Here is a 24380-nt window from a genome sequence, read left to right as displayed (position 1 = left end):
TACGTTACGTCACAGTTTTCTTTCAAAGAATCAATTTTGATTAAATGTCATTTATGGCATAAGAATAAGGAGACATTGAGACTCTCTTTATGAAATGTGACAATTTAGTGCGTTTGAGCCTTTCTTTTACATTGCCCCTATAAAAGCGCTTCCCTGCAAACCCCGGAACTGGAAAAGAGCAAAGTACTTCGGGATGGGTACTGGATGCCGGCGTTCGAGATCTTGGTGTTCAAAATCCTGATGCCGGCACTCCGACAGGGTTAGGATACCAACACCTGCCGGTCGGTATCCTAACCCTCTCCCTACCCTAACCCTCCCTTCCCGCTGCCTAAACCTAACCTCCCCCTCTCTGCACCCTAAACCTAACCTCCCCCTCCCTGTACCCTAAACCTAACCTCCCCTTCCCCACACCCTAAACCTAACCTCCCCTTCCCTGCACCCTAAACCTAACCTCCCCTTCCCTGCAGCCTAAGCCTAACCTCCCCTTCCCTGCAGCCTAAGCCTAACCTCCACTTCCCTGCAGCCTAAACCTAACCTCCCCCTCCCTGCAGCCTAAACCTAACCTCCCCTTCCCCATACCCTTAAACTAACCTCCCCTTCTCCGCACCCTAAACCTAACCTCCCCCTCCCTGCACCCTAAACCTAACCACCCCCTTCCTGCAGCCTAAACCTAACCTCCTCCTCCCCTTCCCCACACCCTAAACCTAACCTCCTCTTCCCCGCACCCTAAACCTAACCTTCCCCTCCCTGCAGCCTAAACCTAACCTCCCCCTCCCTGCAGCCTAAACCTAACCTCCCCTTCCCTGCAGCCTAAACCTAACCTCCCCCTCCCTGCAGCCTAATCCGAAACTCCCCTTCCCCGTAACCTAAACCTAACTCTTCCCCTAGTGCCTAAACCTCCCCCTAACCCCACTACTTACCTTTCTGGATTCTGCTATTCCACATATTTCATTCTCCTTCTTACTTATTATACTTGATGGAATTAAAATATGTGCCCACGTCACTGTGATTGTAAAATCTCTGCCCGAAGTGGCTCCAGCAACTTTTACATTTTAAATAAAAACAAAAAGGGGCATTTCTGATGTGACAGATATTCCTACATTATTCTTCCTACCGATAAGGTCTGGAATTTTCCACAGAAGTCTGCTGTTTTAATTTTTGCCTTTTAATCTAAATATTGTAACATTATCTCTAATATCTGCTGCAAAGTCCCCTCTACTTCAGCCCGTTTCATGTGTTATGTTAGTGCTACATGGGTGAGTGGGGTGTTCAGTTGATACAGACATGTCTCGGGCCAATGCTGGGAAGACAGACTTGGTTAATTGTAGGTATCTGAGATCTTGTCTTTCTGCTCATAATGTAAATTAATCTCAAAACCCTTCATACGGATATATCTGTGTAGGGGGACTAGCTCGTCCATGTATATGGTGTCGACCGTCAGTATGTCGACAGCATGATATTGATGGGACAATCCCAGAACTGTTGTAATGTTATTTAAAGCATCCTGTCTAAAGTTTTATGTCGACACCATTTCAATGCTTTAAATAACATAGATAAAACTTATGTATCCCCTGTGCACAGACCCTTCTCTCTTTTGTAACTGGTATGGAGCTTCAGCCGCAGTTAGACCCTATGGGCCGTACTCAATTTGGAGCGAAAAGTCCGTTATCGGCGATAATTTATCGCTGATGACATCACTTTCGCCTATTTCCAATATCCCCGAATTTAATTACATTGACTTTTCGCCGGTGCGAAAAAAGTCAATGTTAAAAAACGGGGATAAATTTTTGCCAGTCATTTGCTGGTGAAAAAAAGTGCACAATTGGGGTTTAGGGGTGCAGGCTTTAAAAAAATAGCCTGCACCACTGGGAATGGTCCCAAAAAATGTTATGTGTTAAAAAAAAGTTTTTTAAAAAAAATCGGGACACCCCAAAAAATGTATTTAAATTTTGGGGTTAAAAAAAAATAATATAGGGAACACACTTCTGAATTAGCGGAATGGAGTTCAGAGGGGCTCCCTTATAAGCGGCAGGTGTTTTCTTCATTGCGGGAGTAGCGACAGGTGCATTTTTGCTGAATTTTTAAAAATCATTTACGGGATTTAAAAGTATGCTTGCACCCATTTTCATGTACCCCATATTTGATGGGCATAGTTATTTTTCCAAAAAAAACCTTCTAAATGCTCTTCTTCATCACCTTATTCAAAGCCGCATTTATGCACCTGCCGCGGCTATTTAAAAACCTGACTTTCTTCTGCAGGCAAAAACGGGGGTACCCATAGTCATCCCCCATGTCTGGACATCTTTAGGGGGGTTCTAGGATTATTTCCCGAAAATGTAAAAATTTTTTTGCAGATCCAAGTTTCGCCGGTTCCCGATTTCGCCTACTTTGAAATTGAATACAGGGAATAGCTTGTACGCGCGCGATACTTTTCCACCTGAAAAACATGCGAAGGAGGCAAAAATGTCCAGCAGGCGAAAAGTGTGGACTGTTCGCCTCAAATTGAATATGGGCCTATATTGGAGGCACAATTAACATTCATTAGGAAACCTTCAATTGCGTGCTAGTGCAAAACGTCAGCTATCTTACTAGGCATGCCAGTCAGCAGCGGTAGCATGTGCCCCTGGTTTATGCCAAGTATACATCACATGCACTTAAATAGCGCTTGCACCCATGTGTTTATACATTTGTTTTATTTGCGACAAAGGCATTTATTATTGGGTATCACTGAGCCTGCTGAAACCTCTGTAATACAGCAGCAGCAGCAGCAACAAGTCCTGTGAGTACAGTATATGAAAAACAAAAAAAGTTTTCCTATATCACAATCGCCAATCCGTGTCAGCGGGGGGCTCGCAATCACCAAATTAACTTTGCCTACTGTCAACATCTTGACTTAAACTGCTCCAGCATATTCTGCCAGTGTTTAACCAATCATTACAGATGATTGCTTCCTACTGACCGGTCCGTCACCGTGTAATAATAAATAGCCACTGGTGAACAGTCAGTAGGGTCTCCAAACTAGTCTGCATCCACATACCCACCCAGATGGCATTTGTGAATTGCTGGAATTCTTAGGTGAAAGTTCAATGTTTCCCTTTAAATAGTGTATAACCCTTTTCACAGCATCCCACACCCTTTGGTTAGGCTTTGGAACGAGCGTTCCCGCTAGGCTGTTTTAGCGGGGCGCCGGGCCCTGCCCTGTTTCTAAAGGGCAAAAAGTACCCTGCCCACCGACGCTGCGCCCCGTTGAAACAGCCTGCGGGTGCCGTCCCCACCCGCGAGTCGCAGTGTAGCGGTCACCGCCGGTCAATCGAATTCATTCACACTGATAGCAGCGCTTGGGGGCAGCCCCGAATGTCCGTAAGTGCCGGGCACACCCTCAATAATGATGAAAAGGGGATGCGTCCTAAAGACACGCCCTCTTTCTTTGACCACGCCGCCTTTTTGGACGAGGCGCGCGCAGATGTGCCCTTTCTGTATGGTAGTGTCTAGATATCCTCCGTGGAGAGGACCCTGACGTCAGCAGCTATTGTCCAACGTCATTCCCTACCATCCACGTGGACACAGAGATGGAATATAATCTTGCAGCGAGCCACCGAGCCCAAAGAGTGGCGAAAGAAGCGAGAACGCGAGGGGACAAGTTTCTTGTCTAGGTGGGCTTTATGGGCATAGAATTGCACTTCCGCCCTCACTGCACACCACTTCCAGGTTCCTGGTGCGAAGGGTAAATAAGCTCAACCCTTTTTCTAGGTCCGGCGCCCTGGCCAGCGCCAGATCAAGAGTGAACACTACGGGCTTCTACATACCTCCCAACATTCAGGACGTATGGATAAGGCCCTTTGCATCTGCCCAAAAGGGGAAAGTAGCCTCACCGCAAGGGGCGTGGCCTAATGGGAATTTTAGAACCGCAAGTCATTCCCTACTCCCCATTTTTGCCACGCTAGCTGCATGCCCAGTGCTCCAGTAGCTGCTGGGCATGCCCACAGTCCCTGAATAGGCGCCACGCATACACACGGAATCTTTTTACCGCTAAGTAGAGCACTTAGGGGTCTAGTTACTAAGCAGTGTTAGGAGACTGAGTGAAAAGTGATAAGGTACTAGCCAATCAGCTCCCAACTGTCATTTTTCAAAAACAGCCTGTGAGATGACAGTTGGGAGCTGATTGGCTGGCCCCTTATCACTTTCTTATCACTTTTCACTCTGTCTCCTAACACTGCTTAGTAAATAGATCCCCTAGTGAGAAGGGGACTCCCAAACTTTCGCCCCACTGTGGGACAGTGTGGCTGATGGGACAGTGGGCCTGATTCAGACACGTTCGCAAGCACATAGCGCTCGCAAGCGGGTCGATGGCCAGGCATGCGCGAGCCCCAGAGCGAGTGAGATAGTCACTCGCTCCATGGCTCGCTACAAACGGGGCGGCCCGTTTTATAGGCGTGTTGGGGGGGAGGTGTCGCTTGCCAAACGGAGGCATTCCTTCACTGGGAACTGGGGCTTGCAGCAGACGAGACCCTACCACAAGAGTCTCGTCACAAGCACGATGGTCGGGACCATCGCGACCATCACCTGGCAGCTCGCTAAAGCTGTGGGTGGTCACCCACAGCTTAGCGAGTGGCCAGAAGGCCGGTCAAAAAAAAAAAAAAACGCCCTTCCGACCTGCGTGCTGCCTCCGGCAGCTAGCGGGTCTGCATCAGGGCCTGTACCCGAAAAGCAGGACGGTCCTACCAAATCGAAACGGTTGTTAGGTATGCTTCTATAAAAGACCCTCACTGCCGTAACAATGTCTAATCTGGTTCCAATAAAGTCTATCCTACAGACGTTCCCGTGTGCTGAACAAAGAAGTTTGTTCTGGAACCGATTTACATGATCTTGCCCCGTCATGCCTATCCAGGGATAAGTGGCAGTAACATAACCACGGCACAATGCAACTGCCACATTGCTCGTTGTACCTTGCACCATCATAGTGGGTGAGACTGGACTACCGGCGATTCGCACAGTTGCACATTGCGTCCTAACATCGCGTTGAATTGCCTCCTATAAATGGTATTTTGCTTACATCTGTCTGGTCACCTGTTGTCTATGTTTGATAAAAAGAAAGAAAACTAAAAACAAAGCATCATGAAGCCGTCACATCTGCTTATTCCAGAATGTAGGCTAAATGTATCAAGCCGTAGAGAAAGTTAAAGCACCAACCAATCCGCTTCTAACTGTCACTTTACAGGCTGTGTTTTAAAAAATGATTGGAGCTGATTGGTTGGTACTTTATCTTTGACCACTTTCTCTCTCTCTCTCTCCAAGGCTGCGTACATCTACATTTATATTTTTATATATTCTAACTCTTTCCTTCGCTATCTCCTTGTATGAGATTAGTGAGAGAAAATACAGCAATGCCAAGGAACCCATCTAACCAAAATGATAAGCCCATCGCCTCTCTGTGTTTCCGTGATATGGAAGAATTCTAATCCACCACAATTTACTGGTGCCTGAGCTGTACTCTCTTCCTTCCCCCAGATCATACAGGAGAGCCGGTCTCTGATCGAGGCAGCAGATATAATCTATGAGAAGATCCTGCAGTGTCAGAAAACAGGTCAGTTCTCCAATATATTATTCTGTACACAGGAAGACTGACACCCTGGCAGTAATGGGGATATCTCGCACACACAGGAGGGTCCGAGAATACACGGCTTGTGTTTTATTCCGCGGCTGAAATAATAACTATTTGCTACATTAGATAAATAACATTTGTGAGTCTTCTCTCATTGGCATCCTGCATTTATGTTACATTGACGGTGATTTCTTACAATGTGGCCCTTTGTGTATATGGAATATTGCCGGCAGGATCTGTAAATGGATTTATGGTTGATGTTTTATTCATTATTCTTAACAGTTAACATTAATCTTGAATGAAATAGGACCAGTCACTAATGCATAATATTTATTCTTCATTGCACTGAATGACTATGTACTATCCAAGTGTAAAACTATTGGCGTGGCAACTTGGTGTTCGTGTTTCCTTACATATCGCACAATAATCACTTTTGCATATAAGTCTCTCTGGCTTTTTTGCCCTTAATTAGAGGTTGTACATTTGTTACAAGAACCCTGACAACAGCCTGGCGACATCTCCCACATGTATATGGTTCTTAAAATGTCGTGGTTACCATCTTGCATTGTTTTGTATATACAGTAGGTACTGTATAAATGCTACTAAGGATGCAAATTATTATTGTAGAGGAAGCAGCACGGGATACTCTTAGTATAGAGCACAATCCGCTAAATAGAAAAACAAAATTGGAGGAAAGTTTATTGAACTTACAAGTAAAACAGTTAAAACTTTCTATTGTGTTATATAATATAATTTACTATATCCACCTCACCTGTTTATATGCTGACTTTGAGCAGTAGGTGTGTCCACATTCTTTTTCATTGGTTTAAACGTTACTGTATGTCCCATGACCTGGTTAGGAATGTTTTTCTATTTAGTTGGGTGAGTGCTCTTTATTATATATATTATGTTTAGTTTCCTCCAACGGAGAGCTGAGAACATCGCTGAATCTTGCTGGTAATATGTTGCCTGCATTCGGTGTTCCTGGGCTCACATTGCGCACTTTCAGGATAGGCTTTAATGATTGAAGCTGACTGCTCTTATTATTACGCCTCCTCTCGTGACCCCTGATGCCTATAATTAGTATCGACGAATGAATCTTTATGGTTAGTTAAATAAAGCACATGTGACATATTGTGATTAATAATGGATATAATCATTAGCTCCTGGAGGGAGACTGCACAGACAATGCCGTTAGTGAGATATTGTGTGCTTTGCTCCAATTCCTGCCTGTGCTTTTTGTAGGGATGGAATTCCACGAGGAACTGCATAGGCTGGGCACGAAGGAAGGACTGAAAGGACGGAAACTCAGTAAAGCCATAGAGAGTTTTGCCTGGAACATCACCGTGTTAAAGGTATGTGCCTCTGGTACACTATGTGCTCCCAAGGCAGCTGTTTTTCCATATAAGGAAACAAAACAAAAATGGAATTGTAGTAGAGTCTGATAGAGTCTTATTTACTAGCAGAGCTTTTCTCTTTAATTTCAATGGCCCATTCATTTCATTGGGACTTCTACATGCTGGAAATCCCACTGAAATTAATGTTCTTCTAGTCCCTGGGCAGAATTGCAAACGAGTCCAGGGCATATCACGCACGTGGCAAGCATATCAGACGCCTAAAGGCCGATCCAGAGTTGGTCACAAAATATTTTGCCGGCAAAAATAGCGCATTTCCGACATAAGTACGAATCTCATGGGGCATATGCCCCCGCATTGGCAGTATACGCACCTAGCTTATGACAGCTGGTCTTCATCAGCGTGTATTTCGCATATATGCGTATAACAACATGTCCTGGCGTAGCACTCACTCTGCATCAATATTTACATGTGCTGTGATGTGTTCTCTTACCCAAACAGGACACCCGCACTGAGAGAAATCATTAATTTAATCAATCAATTCATTTGTTTGCTGGTCTTTTCTGTTACAACCATCCTGAGTCGTCGGTAACAGTTCCTGTATCACAGGCACCGTCTAACACTGTGCAGGGGGAGATTCATCAACCAATCAGCTTCTAGCTGTCATTTATCCAATGCGTGCTATAGAATGACAGCTAGAATCTGGTTGCTATGTTCAGCTTCTCCACCTGTCTTCAATAGAAGGTCTGATACATCTCCCCCCTATATGTTTTACTAATATCTAGATGAACACAGAAATAAATAGGTAGAACATGGATTTAAATATCAAAATATAAATAATCTGTAAGTATATCAATACAGTCATTGGTAAGTATAATTAGCCCAGTCCTCAGATATAATCCACTATTGATATAGCCTATAAGGCCCTGAAATATAGCTTATTAGGCCTTATAAGCCTATATGGTCCTGATATAGCACAACAATGCGAATAGATAGCACAAGCAACATTATGTTCTGTGAGTGCGTGCGGGTGTATCTGCATGCAAAACGCTGCATTAGAGTGTCAGCGGCTGTAACACTGTAACGTAGCATTTCTCATACAGATACACCCGCAGTCACACACAGAACATAGGCATGCCGCATATCGTTTTAATCAGCAGAAGCTGCTGGTGCTACATATTGACATCACTATGCGAATAAGATGCATTTGAAGGTAAAAAGTTGCACGAAAAGGTGCTACGTATGTGGGAATATCTGTATGGTCCCGATTTAGCCTCTATGGTCCTGATATAGCCTATATGGTCTTGACATAGCGTATAAGGCCCTGATATATAGCCTATATGGTCCTGATATAGCGTATAAGGCCCTGATATATAGCCTATATGATCCTGATATAGTGTATATAAGGCCTTGATATAGCGTATAAGGCCCTGATATATAGCCTATATGGTCCTGATATAGTGTATAAGGCCTTTTTATAGCGTATAAGGCCCTGATATATAGCCTATATGGTCCTGATATAGCCTATAAGGCCCTGATATAGCGTATAAGGCTCTGATACATAGCCTATATGGTCCTGATATAGGGCCTGATTCAGACCCACTCGCGAGCGGCTGTCCGCTCGTTGTGTCCGATCAAAGGGGGCGTGCTGTCAATGTTGATTGACAGCACGCCCCCTTTGGTGGGCGTGCCGGGGGCGTTCCCAAGGGAACGCCTCCCGTCAAAAGCCGGCCCACTGACATCACTAGTGATGTCAGTGGGAGTGATTTTGGCTCTGATAGAGCCAAAATCACTCCGGAGCTTGCGGTTGAAAACCTCAACCGCAGGCTCCGGCTCGCAATTTCGATGGTCGCGATGGTCACGACCATCGCGACCATCACAATGCACGCTCGTATAGCCTGTGGGTGGTGACCCACAGCTATACGAGCGTCCAGGAGGACGCTCCATGAAAATGGAGCCCGGCCCTCATTCAGAGCGTGCGCTCTGCTCAGAGCGTACGGCTCTGAATGAGGGCCATAGTGTATAAGGCCTTGTTATAGCGTATAAGGCCCTGATATATAGCCTATATGGTCCTGATCTAGTCTATAGGGTCCTGATATAGCCTATATGGTCCTGATATAGCGTATAAGGCCCTGATATATAGCCTATATGGTCCTGATATAGCGTATAAGGCCCTGATATATAGCCTATATGGTCCTGATCTAGTCTATAGGGTCCTGATATAGCCTATATGGTCCTGATATAGCGTATAAGGCCCTGATATATAGCCTATATGGTCCTGATATAGCGTATAAGGCCCTGATATATAGCCTATATGGTCCTGATATAGCGTATAAGGCCCTGATATATAGCCTATATGGTCTTGACATAGCGTATAAGGCCCTGATATATAGCCTATATGGTCCTGATATAGCGTATAAGGCCCTGATATATAGCCTATATGGTCCTGATATAGCGTATAAGGCCCTGATATATAGCCTATATGGTCCTGATATAGTGTATAAGGCCCTGATATATAGCCTATATGGTCCTGATATAGCGTATAAGGCCCTGATATATAGCCTATATGGTCCTGATATAGCGTATAAGGCCCTGATATATAGCCTATATGGTCCTGATATAGTGTATAAGACCCTGATATATAGCCTATATGGTCCTGATATAGCGTATAAGGCCCTGATATATAGCCTATATGGTCCTGATATAGTGTATAAGGCCTTTATATAGCGTATAAGGCCCTGATATATAGCCTATATGGTCCTGATATAGTGTATAAGGCCTTGTTATAGTGTATAAGGCCCTGATATATAGCCTATATGGTCCTGATATAACCTATAAGGCCCTGATATAGCGTATAAGGCTCTGATACATAGCCTATATGGTCCTGATATAGTGTATAAGGCCTTGTTATAGCGTATAAGGCCCTGATATATAGCCTATATGGTCCTGATCTAGTCTATAGGGTCCTGATATAGCCTATATGGTCCTGATATAGCGTATAAGGCCCTGATATATAGCCTATATGGTCCTGATATAGCGTATAAGGCCCTGATATATAGCCTATATGGTCCTGATCTAGTCTATAGGGTCCTGATATAGCCTATATGGTCCTGATATAGCGTATAAGGCCCTGATATATAGCCTATATGGTCCTGATATAGCGTATAAGGCCCTGATATATAGCCTATATGGTCCTGATATAGCGTATAAGGCCCTGATATATAGCCTATATGGTCTTGACATAGCGTATAAGGCCCTGATATATAGCCTATATGGTCCTGATATAGCGTATAAGGCCCTGATATATAGCCTATATGGTCCTGATATAGCATATAAGGCCCTGATATATAGCCTATATGGTCCTGATATAGTGTATAAGGCCCTGATATATAGCCTATATGGTCCTGATATAGCGTATAAGGCCCTGATATATAGCCTATATGGTCCTGATATAGCGTATAAGGCCCTGATATATAGCCTATATGGTCCTGATATAGTGTATAAGGCCCTGATATATAGCCTATATGGTCCTGATATAGCGTATAAGGCCCTGATATATAGCCTATATGGTCTTGACATAGCGTATAAGGCCCTGATATATAGCGTATAAGGCCCTGATATATAGCCTATATGGTCCTGATATAGCGTATAAGGCCCTGATATAGCCTATAAGGTCCTGATATAGCGTATAAGGCCCTGATATATAACCTATATGGTCCTGATATAGTGTATAAGCCTTGATATAGCGTATAAGGCCCTGATATATAGCCTATATGGTCCTGATATAGTGTATAAGGCCTTGTTACAGCGTATAAGGCCCTGATATATAGCCTATAAGGTCCTGATATAGCCTATATGGTCCTGATATACAGTAGCTTATATGGTCCTGATATAGCCTATATGGTCCTGATATAGCCTATATTGTCCTGATATGGCCTATATGGTCCTGATATGGCCCATAGGTCCCTGATATAGTGTATAAGGCCATGATATAGCCTACAGTATATGGTCCTGATATAGCCTATATGGTCCTGATGTAGCGTATAAGGCCCTGATATATAGCCTATATGGTCCTGATATAGTGTATAACGTCCTGATATAGCGTATAAGGCCCTGATATATAGCCTATAAGGTCCTGATATAGCGTATAAGGCCCTGATATATAGCCTATATGGTCCTGATATAGTGTATAAGCCTTGATATAGCGTATAAGGCCCTTATATATAACCTATATGGTCCTGATATAGTGTATAAGCCTTGATATAGCGTATAAGGCCCTGATATATAGCCTATATGGTCTTGACATAGCGTATAAGGCCCTGATATATAGCGCATAAGGCCCTGATATATAGCCTATATGGTCCTGATATAGCGTATAAAGCCCTGATATAGCCTATAAGGTCCTGATATAGCGTATAAGGCCCTGATATATAACCTATATGGTCCTGATATAGTGTATAAGCCTTGATATAGCGTATAAGGCCCTGATATATAGCCTATATGGTCCTGATATAGTGTATAAGCCTTGATATAGCGTATAAGGCCCTGATATATAGCCTATATGGTCCTGATATAGTGTATAAGGCCTTGTTATAGCGTATAAGGCCCTGATATATAGCCTATAAGGTCCTGATATAGCCTATATGGTCCTGATATACAGTAGCTTATATGGTCCTGATATAGCCTATATGGTCCTGATATAACCTATAAGGCCCTGATATAGCCTATATTGTCCTGATATGGCCTATATGGTCCTGATATGGCCCATTGGTCCCTGATATAGTGTATAAGGCCATGATATAGCCTACAGTATATGGTCCTGATATAGCCTATATGGTCCTGATGTAGCGTATAAGGCCCTGATATATAGCCTATATGGTCCTGATATAGTGTATAAGGTCCTGATATAGCGTATAAGGCCCTGATATATAGCCTATAAGGTCCTGATATAGCGTATAAGGCCCTGATATATAGCCTATATGGTCCTGATATAGTGTATAAGGCCTTGTTATAGCCTATATGGTCCTGATATAGTGTATAAGGCCCTGATATATAGCCTATATGGTCCTGATATAGCCTATATGGTCCTGATATAGTGTATAAGGCCTTGTTATAGCGTATAAGGCCCTGATATATAGCCTATATGGTCCTGATCTAGTCTATAGGGTTCTGATATAGCCTATATGGTCCTGATATAGCCTATATGGTCCTGATATAACCTATAAGGCCCGGATTTTTGGAATGTACAGTGACGCTGGCGCTATAGGATTACTTATAGTAAACAATTCATTTTATTTTGTGAATAACACAATTCTTGGAACACAATTAAAATACAAAAAAGTATAATAAAATTCAATAAAAAATAGTAAAGTGCATATAATTAGCAGTAATATTTACACGGATTTAAATGCATATGAATGATGGATATAATTGTTCAAATTCAATAAAGAAAAAAACATTTCACACGGGTGATTATATTACACAAAAATATCAGAGATGGGGTCTTTGTGAAAACAAAAGCAAGAAGCCGCAGCGTAGGCAGGTAAAGGATAGCGAGAAACCGGTAAGTGACTAACGCACGTACTTAAAGATTGTCCCTTCTACACCATTATTTCTGGACTGCAAAAAAAAAAAAAAGTTTTCCCAAAATTTACCAATAAAATAAGTATATTTTTCTCCTCTATTTTTTATTATTCTTTTTTTTAACTTTTGTGTGAAATGTTCAGCAGATGATGTAATTGCAGACCGGGATACACCATGTTCTGTGTCACTCAGTCCTTCTCCCGAGGGGATCTGCTCGCTTTTAGAGATGAGTTTTATCTGCAGTCTATATCTCACACTGGCACCTCGGTAGGGCAAAGTATAATGTGCAACCGGTAACAGCGAGATCGCTACAGGCTTTTATACCTGACATTTAAATACTGTACTTATCGATGGATGACACATTCATTTTGCTGTCTACAAAGCAATTTTATTTTATCGTAGCACTTAATACACGAGGCTCCTCATAAATGTAGAGTTTTGTGATTTCAATTTTGTCTAGACAGACCTGCAGTATTATATATTTATATATATGTAGCATGAGGAATATAATTACATATGAAATATAGATTTATTTTATTTGCACGTTGCACGCAGAACAACAAGTCTATCGCTTTCATATAGTGATAATCAGAAATAATTATAAAAATGGCTGCATTCCAACTTGAGGCACTAACAGCATGTAAGCAGGAGTTCCGGGGCTGTAGATGGACCACCTTCAGAAAGGATAGCAGCTCCTGTACTCCACCAACGCGTTTCGCCTCTTAAAAGTCTTTATCAAGCTTTTGTAGAATGTATTCGATAAATGCTACCCCAAATCTGATTGGTTGCTATGGACAGCTTTCCACTTCTCCAGTCTTTAGAAGGTTTAATACACTTGCCCCTTTGTGTGATCATCTTCTGACTACACAGTGAGGCCCCAGTGTTTTGGAAATTATGAAGGCTCAAGTGACTTATCATGGAATCTCATTGAGCTTGGCCAACCTCAAAGTGACCCTGTTGCACAGCTCTTGTGCCATGCTGCAGAATCAAAGCAAGCACCATGCTGCAGTTTTAATGCGCCATGCTACAGAATCAAAGCAAGCACCATGCTGCAGAATCAAAGCAAGCACCATGCTGCAGTTTTAATGCGCCATGCTGCAGAATCAAAGCAAGCACCATGCTGCAGAATCAAAGCAAGCACCATGCTGCAGTTTTAATGCGCCATGCTGCAGAATCAAAGCAAGCCCCATGCTGCAGAATCAAAGCAAGCACCATGCTGCAGTTTTAATGCGCCATGCTGCAGAATCAAAGCAAGCACCATGCTGCAGAATCAAAGCAAGCACCATGCTGCAGTTTTAATGCGCCATGCTGCAGAATCAAAGCAAGCACCATGCTGCAGAATCAAAGCAAGCACCATGCTGCAGTTTTAATGCGCCATGTTGCAGAATCAAAGCAAGCACCATGCTGCAGAATCAAAGCAAGCACCATGCTGCAGTTTTAATGCGCCATGCTGCAGAATCAAAGCAAGCGCCATTCTGCAGCATGAAAGCACCATTCTACAGTATGAAAGCGCCATTCTGCAGCATGAAAGCACCATTCTACAGTATGAAAGCGCCATTCTGCAGTATGAAAGCGCCTTTCTGCAGTATGAAAGCGCCATTCTGCAGTATGAAAGCGCCATGCTGCAGGATCAAAGTGCCATGCTGCAGGATCAAAGCAAGCGCCATTCTGCAGTATGAAAGCACCATGCTGCAGAATCAAAGCAAGCACCATGCTGCAGTTTTAATGCGCCATGCTGCAGAATCAAAGCAAGCACCATTCTGCAGCATGAAAGCACCATTCTACAGTATGAAAGCGCCATTCTGCAGCATGAAAGCACCATTCTACAGTATGAAAGCGCCATTCTGCAGTATGAAAGCGCCATTCTGCAGTATGAAAGCACCATGCTGCAGTATGAAAGCGCCATGCTGCAGGATCAAAGCAAGCGCCATTCTGCAGTATGAAAGCACCATGCTGCAGAATCAAAGCAAGCACCATGCTGCAGTTTTAATGCGCCATGCTGCAGAATCAAAGCAAGCGCCATTCTGCAGCATGAAAGCACCATTCTACAGTATGAAAGCGCCATTCTGCAGTATGAAAGCGCCATTCTGCAGTATGAAAGCACCATGCTGCAGGATCAAAGCGCCATGCTGCAGGATCAAAGCAAGCGCCATTCTGTAGTATGAAAGCACCATGCTGCAGTATCAAAGCGCAATGCTGCGGTATCAAAGCGCCATGCTTCAATATGACTTTATGACCCAGCAAGGTGGTCCGGCTCACTAACGCAGACCCGTTAGACACATTCTCTCAGTATCAATCAGATCCCCTGTGCTGCACGAATTTCACTTAACAATTCTTTCTGGAATCGTCTCCTAGATCCCGTAATCCAATCAGTGTTTAAGCCTCTTTGTAAAATAGCACGGTGCAATCTCTTTACCTGATGTGTTTCTCTATTATTGAATTCAGCTGGGGAAATCCGATTGCAGGAAATAAAAAACACAAAACCTATATTGGCTGCTCCACCCCTGACAGTGTGGGACCTATGGTGGTCTGAAGCACACATGCATATGAAAAAAGCAGTGTGTTTGTGTGTATGTTTATGTGTGTGTGTGTGTGTATGTTTATGTGTGTGTGTGTGTGTTTATGTGTGTGTGTTTGTGTGTGTGCTTGTGTGTATGTTTATGTGTGTGTGTATGTTTATGTGTGTGTGTTTATGTGTGTGTGTGTGTGTGTGTATGTATGTTTATGTGTGTCACACTGGGAGAGACATGTATTAAAAACATGACCAAAATATTTTCACAGAGGCCTGTGGAAGGTTCATTTATTTTGTAGTGAGTGTTTATTAGAGAATAGGTATGTAGTCCAATTTTTGCCCCTTTTTGCTATAATGTATCTTACAGATGTGTCCACATACATCTATCCTCCGTGCGCTACAAGTCAAGTTACGCGTGAGCGCCGCGCGACTCTGTAGCACCGAGCGTCTTTTTGTGCAACTTTTTCCCTTAATATGCGTCTTATTCGCAAAGTGATGCAAATATAACCTTCTGCTGATTCAAATGATATGCGGCATGCCTGTATGCTGTGTGCAAATGTGGGTGTATCTGCAGGCGAAATGCTACGTTACAGTACCAGCGGCTGTGACACTGTAGCGTAGCATTTTGCATGCAGATACAGCATTTTAATCAGCAGAAGCTTCTTGTGTGTCCTATTCGCAGTGCTTTGTGAATAAGATGCATTTTTAGGAAAAAAGTTGCACAAAAAGATGCTGAGTGCTGCCATGTACTAGGGGGGCTGTGGAACGCACGTGGGGGCTAGACGTATGTGGACACATCTGTACCAGCACATGTCTCCTTAAGTCTGTGGCAGCACGCCCTTAGGTCCCTATGTAGCAGTGACTGAGACTTTTCACAGTGTAAAATCATTACTGCTAAGGGCAATTGGGAGTTGCCATTCAGATATATACAGCCATGGCCAAAAGTTTTGATAATGACACAAGTATTGGTTTTACACAAAATTTGCTGCTTCAGTGTTTAGACCTTTTTGTCAGATGTTACTATGGTATACTGAGGTAACATTACAGCATTACATAAGTGTCAGATGTTACTATGGTATACTGAGGTAACATTACAGCATTACATAAGTGTCAGATGTTACTATAGTATACTGAGGTAACATTACAGCATTACATAAGTGTCAGATGTTACTATAGTATACTGAGGTAACATTACAGCATTACATAAGTGTCAGATGTTACTATAGTATACTGAGGTAACATTACAGCATTACATAAGTGTCAGATGTTACTATGGTATACTGAGGTAACATTACAGCATTACATAAGTGTCAGATGTTACTATGGTATACTGAAGTAACATTACAGCATTACATAAGTGTCAGATGTTACTATGGTATACTGAAGTAACATTACAGCATTACATAAGTGTCAGATGTTACTATGGTATACTGAAGTAACATTACAACATTACATAAGTGTCAGATGTTACTATGGTATACTGAAGTAACATTACAGCATTACATAAGTGTCAGATGTTACTATGGTATGCTGAGGTAACATTACAGCATTACATAAGTGTCAGATGTTACTATGGTATACTGAGGTAACATTACAGCATTACATAAGTGTCAGATGTTACTATGGTATACTGAAGTAACATTACAGCATTACACAAGTGTCAAAGGCTTTTATTGACAATTACATTAAGTTTATGCAAAGAGTCAATATTTGCAGTGTTAACCCTCTTTTTCAAGACCTCTGCAATCCGCCCTGGCATGCTGTCACTCACCTTCTGGGCCACATACTGACTGATGGCCGCCCATTCTTGCCTAATCAGTGCTCGGAGTTTGTCAGAATTTGTGGGTTTTTGTTTGTCCACCCGTCTCTTGAGGATTGACCACAAGTTCTCAATGGGATTAAGGTCTGGGGAGTTTCCTGGCCATGGACCTAAAATTGTAATGTTTTGTTCCCCGAGCCACTTAGTCATCACTTTTGCCTTATGGCAAGGTGCTCCATCATGCTGGAAAAGGCATTGTTCCTCACCAAACTGTTCTTGGATGGTTGGGAGAAGTTGCTCTTGGAGGATGTTTTGGTACCATTCCTTATTCATGGCTGTGTTCCCTTGGCTGAGAAGCAACCCCACACATGAATGGTCTCAGGATGCAATCGGCCAATTGTTGCGTACCACGCATGCATAAGCAGTGCGCCTGCCCAAATCATTCATTGCGATTGGGAATGTGATCATAGCGACGACGCAAACCCACCGCAGAGTGATTGACAGGAAGTGCCGTTTGTGGGTGGTGACGGGGGAGTGGTCGGGCGAACACAGGCGTGCCAGTACGTTTGAACGCCGTTGCATGGGCGTACATAAATTAGCCACTGCGATACCATACGAAGCCTGTGGCCTCATAGCGTGCGCTGAAGTAAACAATTCCTGAGTGAGCTCTGACCTGCCTTACCTGTGCACATGGGTCCGATGGTACTCAATTGTACCAATGTTTTTGCAGTCTTGGTAAACATTACGGATGTGTGTGCAGGTGAAGTGGACGTCCTTATGTAGCGCTGCGGTGGCATTGCGATCGCTATGGATTAGAATAAATTCATAGTGAAATCTGTAGTGAATCAGGCCCGTTGTCACCTGCTTTTGTAGAAATTAAGTTTTGGGGCCATTCATTAAAACTGTAAATTACCTTTCTCTCCCGATGCTGCCCGCTGTCCCCATACACTAGTATCACAGATATGTCCTGCTTACCTTTATCTCCCAATGTTGCCCGCTGTCCCCATACACTAGTATCACAGATATCTCCTGCTTACCTTTCCCGGAATGGCCCGCTGTCCCCATACACTAGTATCACAGATATGTCCTGCTTACCTTTATCTCCCAATGCTGCCCGCTGTCCCCCATACACTAGTATCACAGATATCTCCTGCTTACCTTTCCCGGAATGGCCCGCTGTCCCCATACACTAGTATCACAGATATCTCCTGCTTACCTTTATCTCCCAATGCTGCCCGCTGTCCCCATACACTAGTATCACAGATATCTCCTGCTTACCTTTCCCGGAATGGCCCGCTGTCCCCATACACTAGTATCACAGATATCTCCTACTTACCTTCCTCTCCCGGAATGGCCTGCTGTCCCCATACACTAGTATCACAGATATCTCCTACTTACCTTCCTCTCCCGGAATGGCCCGCTGTCCCCATACACTAGTATCACAGATATCTCCTGCTTACCTTTCCCGGAATGGCCCGCTGTCCCCATACACTAGTATCACAGATATGTCCTGCTTACCTTTATCTCCCAATGCTGCCCGCTGTCCCCCATACACTAGTATCACAGATATCTCCTGCTTACCTTTCCCGGAATGGCCCGCTGTCCCCATACACTAGTATCACAGATATCTCCTACTTACCTTCCTCTCCCGGAATGGCCTGCTGTCCCCATACACTAGTATCACAGATATCTCCTACTTACCTTCCTCTCCCGGAATGGCCCGCTGTCCCCATACACTAGTATCACAGATATTTCCTGCTTACCTTCCTCTTCCGGAATGGCCTGCTGTCCCCATACACTAGTATCATAGATATCTTCTGCTTACCTTCCTCTTCCGGAATGACCCGCTGTCCCCATACACTAGTATCACAGATATCTCCTACTTACCTTCCTCTCCCGGAATGGCCCGCTGTCCCCATACACTAGTATCACAGATATTTCCTGCTTACCTTCCTCTTCCGGAATGGCCCGCTGTCCCCATACACTAGTATATGGCAAGTATCTCCTACTTACATTCCTCTCCCGGAATGGCCCGCTGTCCCCATACACTAGCATCATAGATATCTCCTGCTTACCTTCCTCTCCCGGAATGGCCCGCTGTCCCCATACACTAGTATCACAGATATCTCCTACTTACATTCCTCTCCCGGAATGGCCCGCTGTCCCCATACACTAGTATCATAGATATCTCCTGCTTACCTTCCTCTCCCGGAATGGCCCGCTGTCCCCATACACTAGTATCACAGATATCTCCTGCTTACCTTCCTCTCCCGGAATGACCTGCTGTCCCCATACACTAGTATCACAGATATCTCCTACTTATCTTCCTCTCCCGGAATGGCCCGCTGTCCCCATACACTAGTATCACAGATATCTCCTGCTTACCTTTCCCGGAATGGCCCGCTGTCCCCATACACTAGTATATGGCAAGTATCTCCTACTTACATTCCTCTCCCGGAATGGCCCGCTGTCCCCATACACTAGTATCATAGATATCTCCTGCTTACCTTTCCCGGAATGGCCCGCTGTCCCCATACACTAGTATCACAGATATCTCCTGCTTACCTTTATCTCCCAATGCTGCCCGCTGTCCCCATACACTAGTATCACAGATATCTCCTGCTTACCTTTCCCGGAATGGCCCGCTGTCCCCATACACTAGTATCACAGATATGTCCTGCTTACCTTTCCCGGAATGGCCCGCTGTCCCCATACACTAGTATCACAGATATCTCCTGCTTACCTTTTATCTCCCAATGCTGCCCGCTGTCCCCATACACTAGTATCACAGATATCTCCTGCTTACCTTTCCCGGAATGGCCCGCTGTCCCCATACACTAGTATCGCAGATATGTCCTGCTTACCTTTATCTCCCAATGCTGCCCGCTGTCCCCCATACACTAGTATCACAGATATCTCCTGCTTACCTTTCCCGGAATGGCCCGCTGTCCCCATACACTAGTATCACAGATATCTCCTACTTACCTTCCTCTCCCGGAATGGCCTGCTGTCCCCATACACTAGTATCACAGATATCTCCTACTTACCTTCCTCTCCCGGAATGGCCCGCTGTCCCCATACACTAGTATCACAGATATCTCCTGCTTACCTTTCCCGGAATGGCCCGCTGTCCCCATACACTAGTATCACAGATATGTCCTGCTTACCTTTATCTCCCAATGCTGCCCGCTGTCCCCCATACACTAGTATCACAGATATCTCCTTCTTACCTTTCCCGGAATGGCCCGCTGTCCCCATACACTAGTATCACAGATATCTCCTACTTACCTTCCTCTCCCGGAATGGCCTGCTGTCCCCATACACTAGTATCACAGATATCTCCTACTTACCTTCCTCTCCCGGAATGACCCGCTGTCCCCATACACTAGTATCACAGATATCTCCTACTTACCTTCCTCTCCCGGAATGGCCCGCTGTCCCCATACACTAGTATCACAGATATTTCCTGCTTACCTTCCTCTTCCGGAATGGCCCGCTGTCCCCATACACTAGTATATGGCAAGTATCTCCTACTTACCTTCCTCTCCCGGAATGGCCCGCTGTCCCCATACACTAGTATCACAGATATCTCCTACTTACATTCCTCTCCCGGAATGGCCCGCTGTCCCCATACACTAGTATCATAGATATCTCCTGCTTACCTTCCTCTCCCGGAATGGCCCGCTGTCCCCATACACTAGTATCACAGATATCTCCTACTTACATTCCTCTCCCGGAATGGCCCGCTGTCCCCATACACTAGTATCATAGATATCTCCTGCTTACCTTCCTCTCCCGGAATGGCCCGCTGTCCCCATACACTAGTATCACAGATATCTCCTGCTTACCTTCCTCTGGCGGAATGGTCTGCTGTCCCCATACACTAGTATCATAGATATCTCCTGCTTACCTTCCTCTCCCGGAATGGCCCGCTGTCCCCATACACTAGTATCACAGATATTTCCTGCTTACCTTCCTCTTCCGGAATGGCCCGCTGTCCCCATACACTAGTATATGGCAAGTATCTCCTACTTACATTCCTCTCCCGGAATGGCCCGCTGTCCCCATACACTAGTATCATAGATATCTCCTGCTTACCTTCCTCTCCCGGAATGGCCCGCTGTCCCCATACACTAGTATCACAGATATCTCCTACTTACATTCCTCTCCCGGAATGGCCCGCTGTCCCCATACACTAGTATCATAGATATCTCCTGCTTACCTTCCTCTCCCGGAATGGCCCGCTGTCCCCATACACTAGTATCACAGATATCTCCTACTTACATTCCTCTCCCGGAATGGCCCGCTGTCCCCATACACTAGTATCATAGATATCTCCTGCTTACCTTCCTCTCCCAGAATGGCCCGCTGTCCCCATACACTAGTATCACAGATATCTCCTGCTTACCTTCCTCTCCCGGAATGGCCTGCTGTCCCCTTACACTAGTATCACAGATATCTCCTGCTTACCTTCCTCTCCCGGAATGGCCTGCTGTCCCCATACACTAGTATCATAGATATCTGCTGCTTACCTTTCACTCCCATTGCTGCGGGCTGTCCCCATACACTAGTATCAGTCAGTCGCACTAGCACTGAGTAGTCAGACTCGGCACTGATCGCTTAGAAGTAGCAGTGAAGGGGATCGTGGAGACAGCTGATTTTCGGATACAACATTGCTCTGGGGAATATGTATCCAACACTGCTACGTGCAGCGAGTTGGATATTTAACGGGGGGGGCGCCCGGTCCACGATAATTAACATAATGAATGGATCCCTATCTGCGAGTAAGATATTCGTCCTATTGAGTATCATAGCGTCACATACACAATTCTCATAGATGACTCACATTCATGGGAACCAGGGGTATTACCCCAATTATAGTGTCATTTTATGTGTTCCTATCAGCGCTGTAGGGTACTTTTCCTTTTCCATTATGGACATTGTTCGTTTCAGCATTGGATTTAGACAATTGTGTGTGTGGGTGCAGTATCTGTACAATATAGTTCCTTACTCAGCGCCATGCCAGTATCTCCCGTACGCCACAGCCCGAACATTTATCACGTTACATTTACACCTGAAGAGGAGGCAATTCACCATCTAATGCCCGTCACTGAGTTGTGGGACCCCCGCAAGGCTATTAGCATCATTGGTTAATGTCCAGGAGAAAGCATTCACTCCTGGACATATTGATGGAACAATTGTATATATTTCTAGCAATTGTATATATTTCCGCCAATCATATATATTTCCACCTTGCCGATGACAGCAGCGGACAATATTTAAAAACATTAAAAAAATCCAGAATACTCATCGTATGCTCTCTGAATCTTAAATTCATAAAAAAGCAATATATTTATTGCGACATTCACCTTTGCGCAACCAGAAAAGGGCGAATACTGCGGACACGAAAAGTCCTGTTCTCTTCAGTTAATGCAATACTTTTAGAATGTTGATATGGATGGGAGGGTCGACTTGTCGCATGTTGACAAGCCAAAGCCGACATTGACATAACAGGCGGCATGTTGCGCTTGCAAATGTCTATAGTAGTATTGCTGCTGCTAACCCGAGCCGAACTATAATTCCTCCTAACACCGGCCATCAACATTCTCTTGTCTATGTTCACACTGTGAATTGGCGCCGTTGGGCCTGTTTCATAGCTGCACACTAATGCAGCAGCTGCTGCATCTGTGTTCGCAGCTGCTTTGTGAAAATATGCCAACGCCGCAGCCATAGGGAGATGTATTGAGTCACCAATACACCGCCGGCTTTGCAAATCCAGGCATGTGCGTAGAAAGATGCAGAGTTGGATGCAGATCATTCACTTATCGCAGTCCTGAGTGAGCCTATAGTCCATATGGGAAAGATTTCTGGACTGCACAACCGGAATATATATAATGGTAGGTGCTACCTGATGAGACAAATTGCAGGCACAAAAACAGACAAATCTCAGGTGCACAACTCCAAATTATTAATGATATATAAATGCAATACAATTTTGCAATCAATAGAGGTTTTTAGCATAATCTTGGCCAAGGTTATGGGCCTACCCACCATATCCAGGTAACCTCTGTAGGGTAGGTCCCTAACATACTACGATTCAAATCCAAAGCGCAGGACACCCCCAAACTAGCCCAGCTAAGCCACCCCAGGGCACCGCCATAGTAAGAAAAGTGCAGTGTGAAAGAGATAGTTAGGAGCAGCTACTGCTGCATATAAAGAATGAAAATAAAAAGTGAGGTACATATATAATAAACAAACAGTGAAGGGTTAAAATGTGTTATAAAAGAAAAATGTGTTATAATGCGGTGCCCTGAAACAGATCAACAAAGGCAATCCAGGGGGACCCACGCCCCAAAAATGAACCAAAGTTGCACTACAGTATATAAAACTTGTAGGTCTTACCTAGAATTGTGCCTATTACTTGTGTGCATATTCATTACAAGACTCCATGCTTTTAAACCAATAAGGTATAGTCCCACAGATCAGCCGTGAACTGAGACGTATTTCTTGCGTACGCGATCGCAGACGCAGGGTGTGACGCCCCCTGAAATAGTCGCACCACGCCTGCCTGCTTGCTGCCACTCCCCATTACCTGCCCCATTCGCTCCCTGTCTGCCAATCACATTATGGCAATGTATTTTAATGCATGCGCTGTGCCACTCACGCGGCCGATGATCGCTCAACTGCGAAAACAGCATAGCGTACAGCGCCGAATCGGGCTCACTGTCTCCAATTCTGGCTGCTTTGTCTGCAATATGTCAAATAACTCTCCTTATAACTTATGTAAATATTTTTTTATTAGACGCCATTGGGCAGGGAACAGTAGAACATGATAAATGACATCTGCAATGGCTGAATGGCTATGTTTATTCTCGGTGCGAGTGCAATTTTGTATAAGCAGCCTTATGTCCTAACCACTGAAGTTCTGCAACTCGTTCCTGCTGTAGGTTAAACATTACTCACCCTGGCAAAGAAGGGGTTAAGCATAAATTATGTGTAAATTAGGGGGCTTGCTGCGACAGAAAGCAGGGTATTGTGTTCTCCGAGCAAACCCTTACCTCATCATCACCACCATCATTGTTCTGCCTGAGTGGAGTACAAGGAGATATAGTTCTGGAACACAGAGCCTGTGTCACTGAGCGGTGCCCCAAATACACAACAACATCCCAGCCTGGGCAGTGGGGAAAAAAAAAAGAACACGGTTTAATCCACTGATAGTTGTTATTTTATCGGGCACACCGAGGATTTTTATTATGAGGCTCAAAAACATATAGGGAGCGATCCAATTAGATCCAATGTCTGCGGCGTGCCGTTCTGGAACAGCAGATGGCCATCGGCAACATCGTTAGTTATTCCTCGCCCACCCATAGAGGAAAACAGGAATATTTGGGATATGGCACCTACTGTATTAGCGGATTTATTTGCAGCCGGCGTGAAAATCACGCGGAATGGAAATTGCCCCCTTAGTGTAGTGTGGCAATTTCTGAACCTTAAAAAAAATTGAGTGGGGCAGGAGATGAGCAAAACCGTGGCAACATTTCATACTGATTGACTTTTGTGGCAGAACAT

At 44.4% G+C, this 24380-nt stretch overlaps 1 protein-coding gene across 1 annotated transcript in view; it reads left to right on the top strand.

Moving 5' to 3' along the window:
• Positions 1–24380, top strand: part of PLCL1 (phospholipase C like 1 (inactive)) — a 341707-nt gene that overhangs the window by 238279 nt on the left and 79048 nt on the right. Inside the window, exons 4-5 of the mRNA XM_088461094.1 lie at positions 5509–5584; positions 6848–6957. Coding sequence (XP_088317220.1) covers positions 5509–5584; positions 6848–6957 — 186 coding nt within the window. The remainder of the gene's footprint in view (positions 1–5508; positions 5585–6847; positions 6958–24380) is intronic.

This window comes from Taudactylus pleione, unplaced genomic scaffold (genome assembly GCF_031769625.1).
Source record: "Taudactylus pleione unplaced genomic scaffold, aTauple2 ptg001017l, whole genome shotgun sequence".
NCBI classification, from domain to species: Eukaryota; Metazoa; Chordata; class Amphibia; order Anura; family Myobatrachidae; genus Taudactylus; species Taudactylus pleione.
The sequence above is the reverse complement of the archived record's forward strand: the minus strand, read 5'-3'. Positions and strand labels throughout refer to the sequence as shown.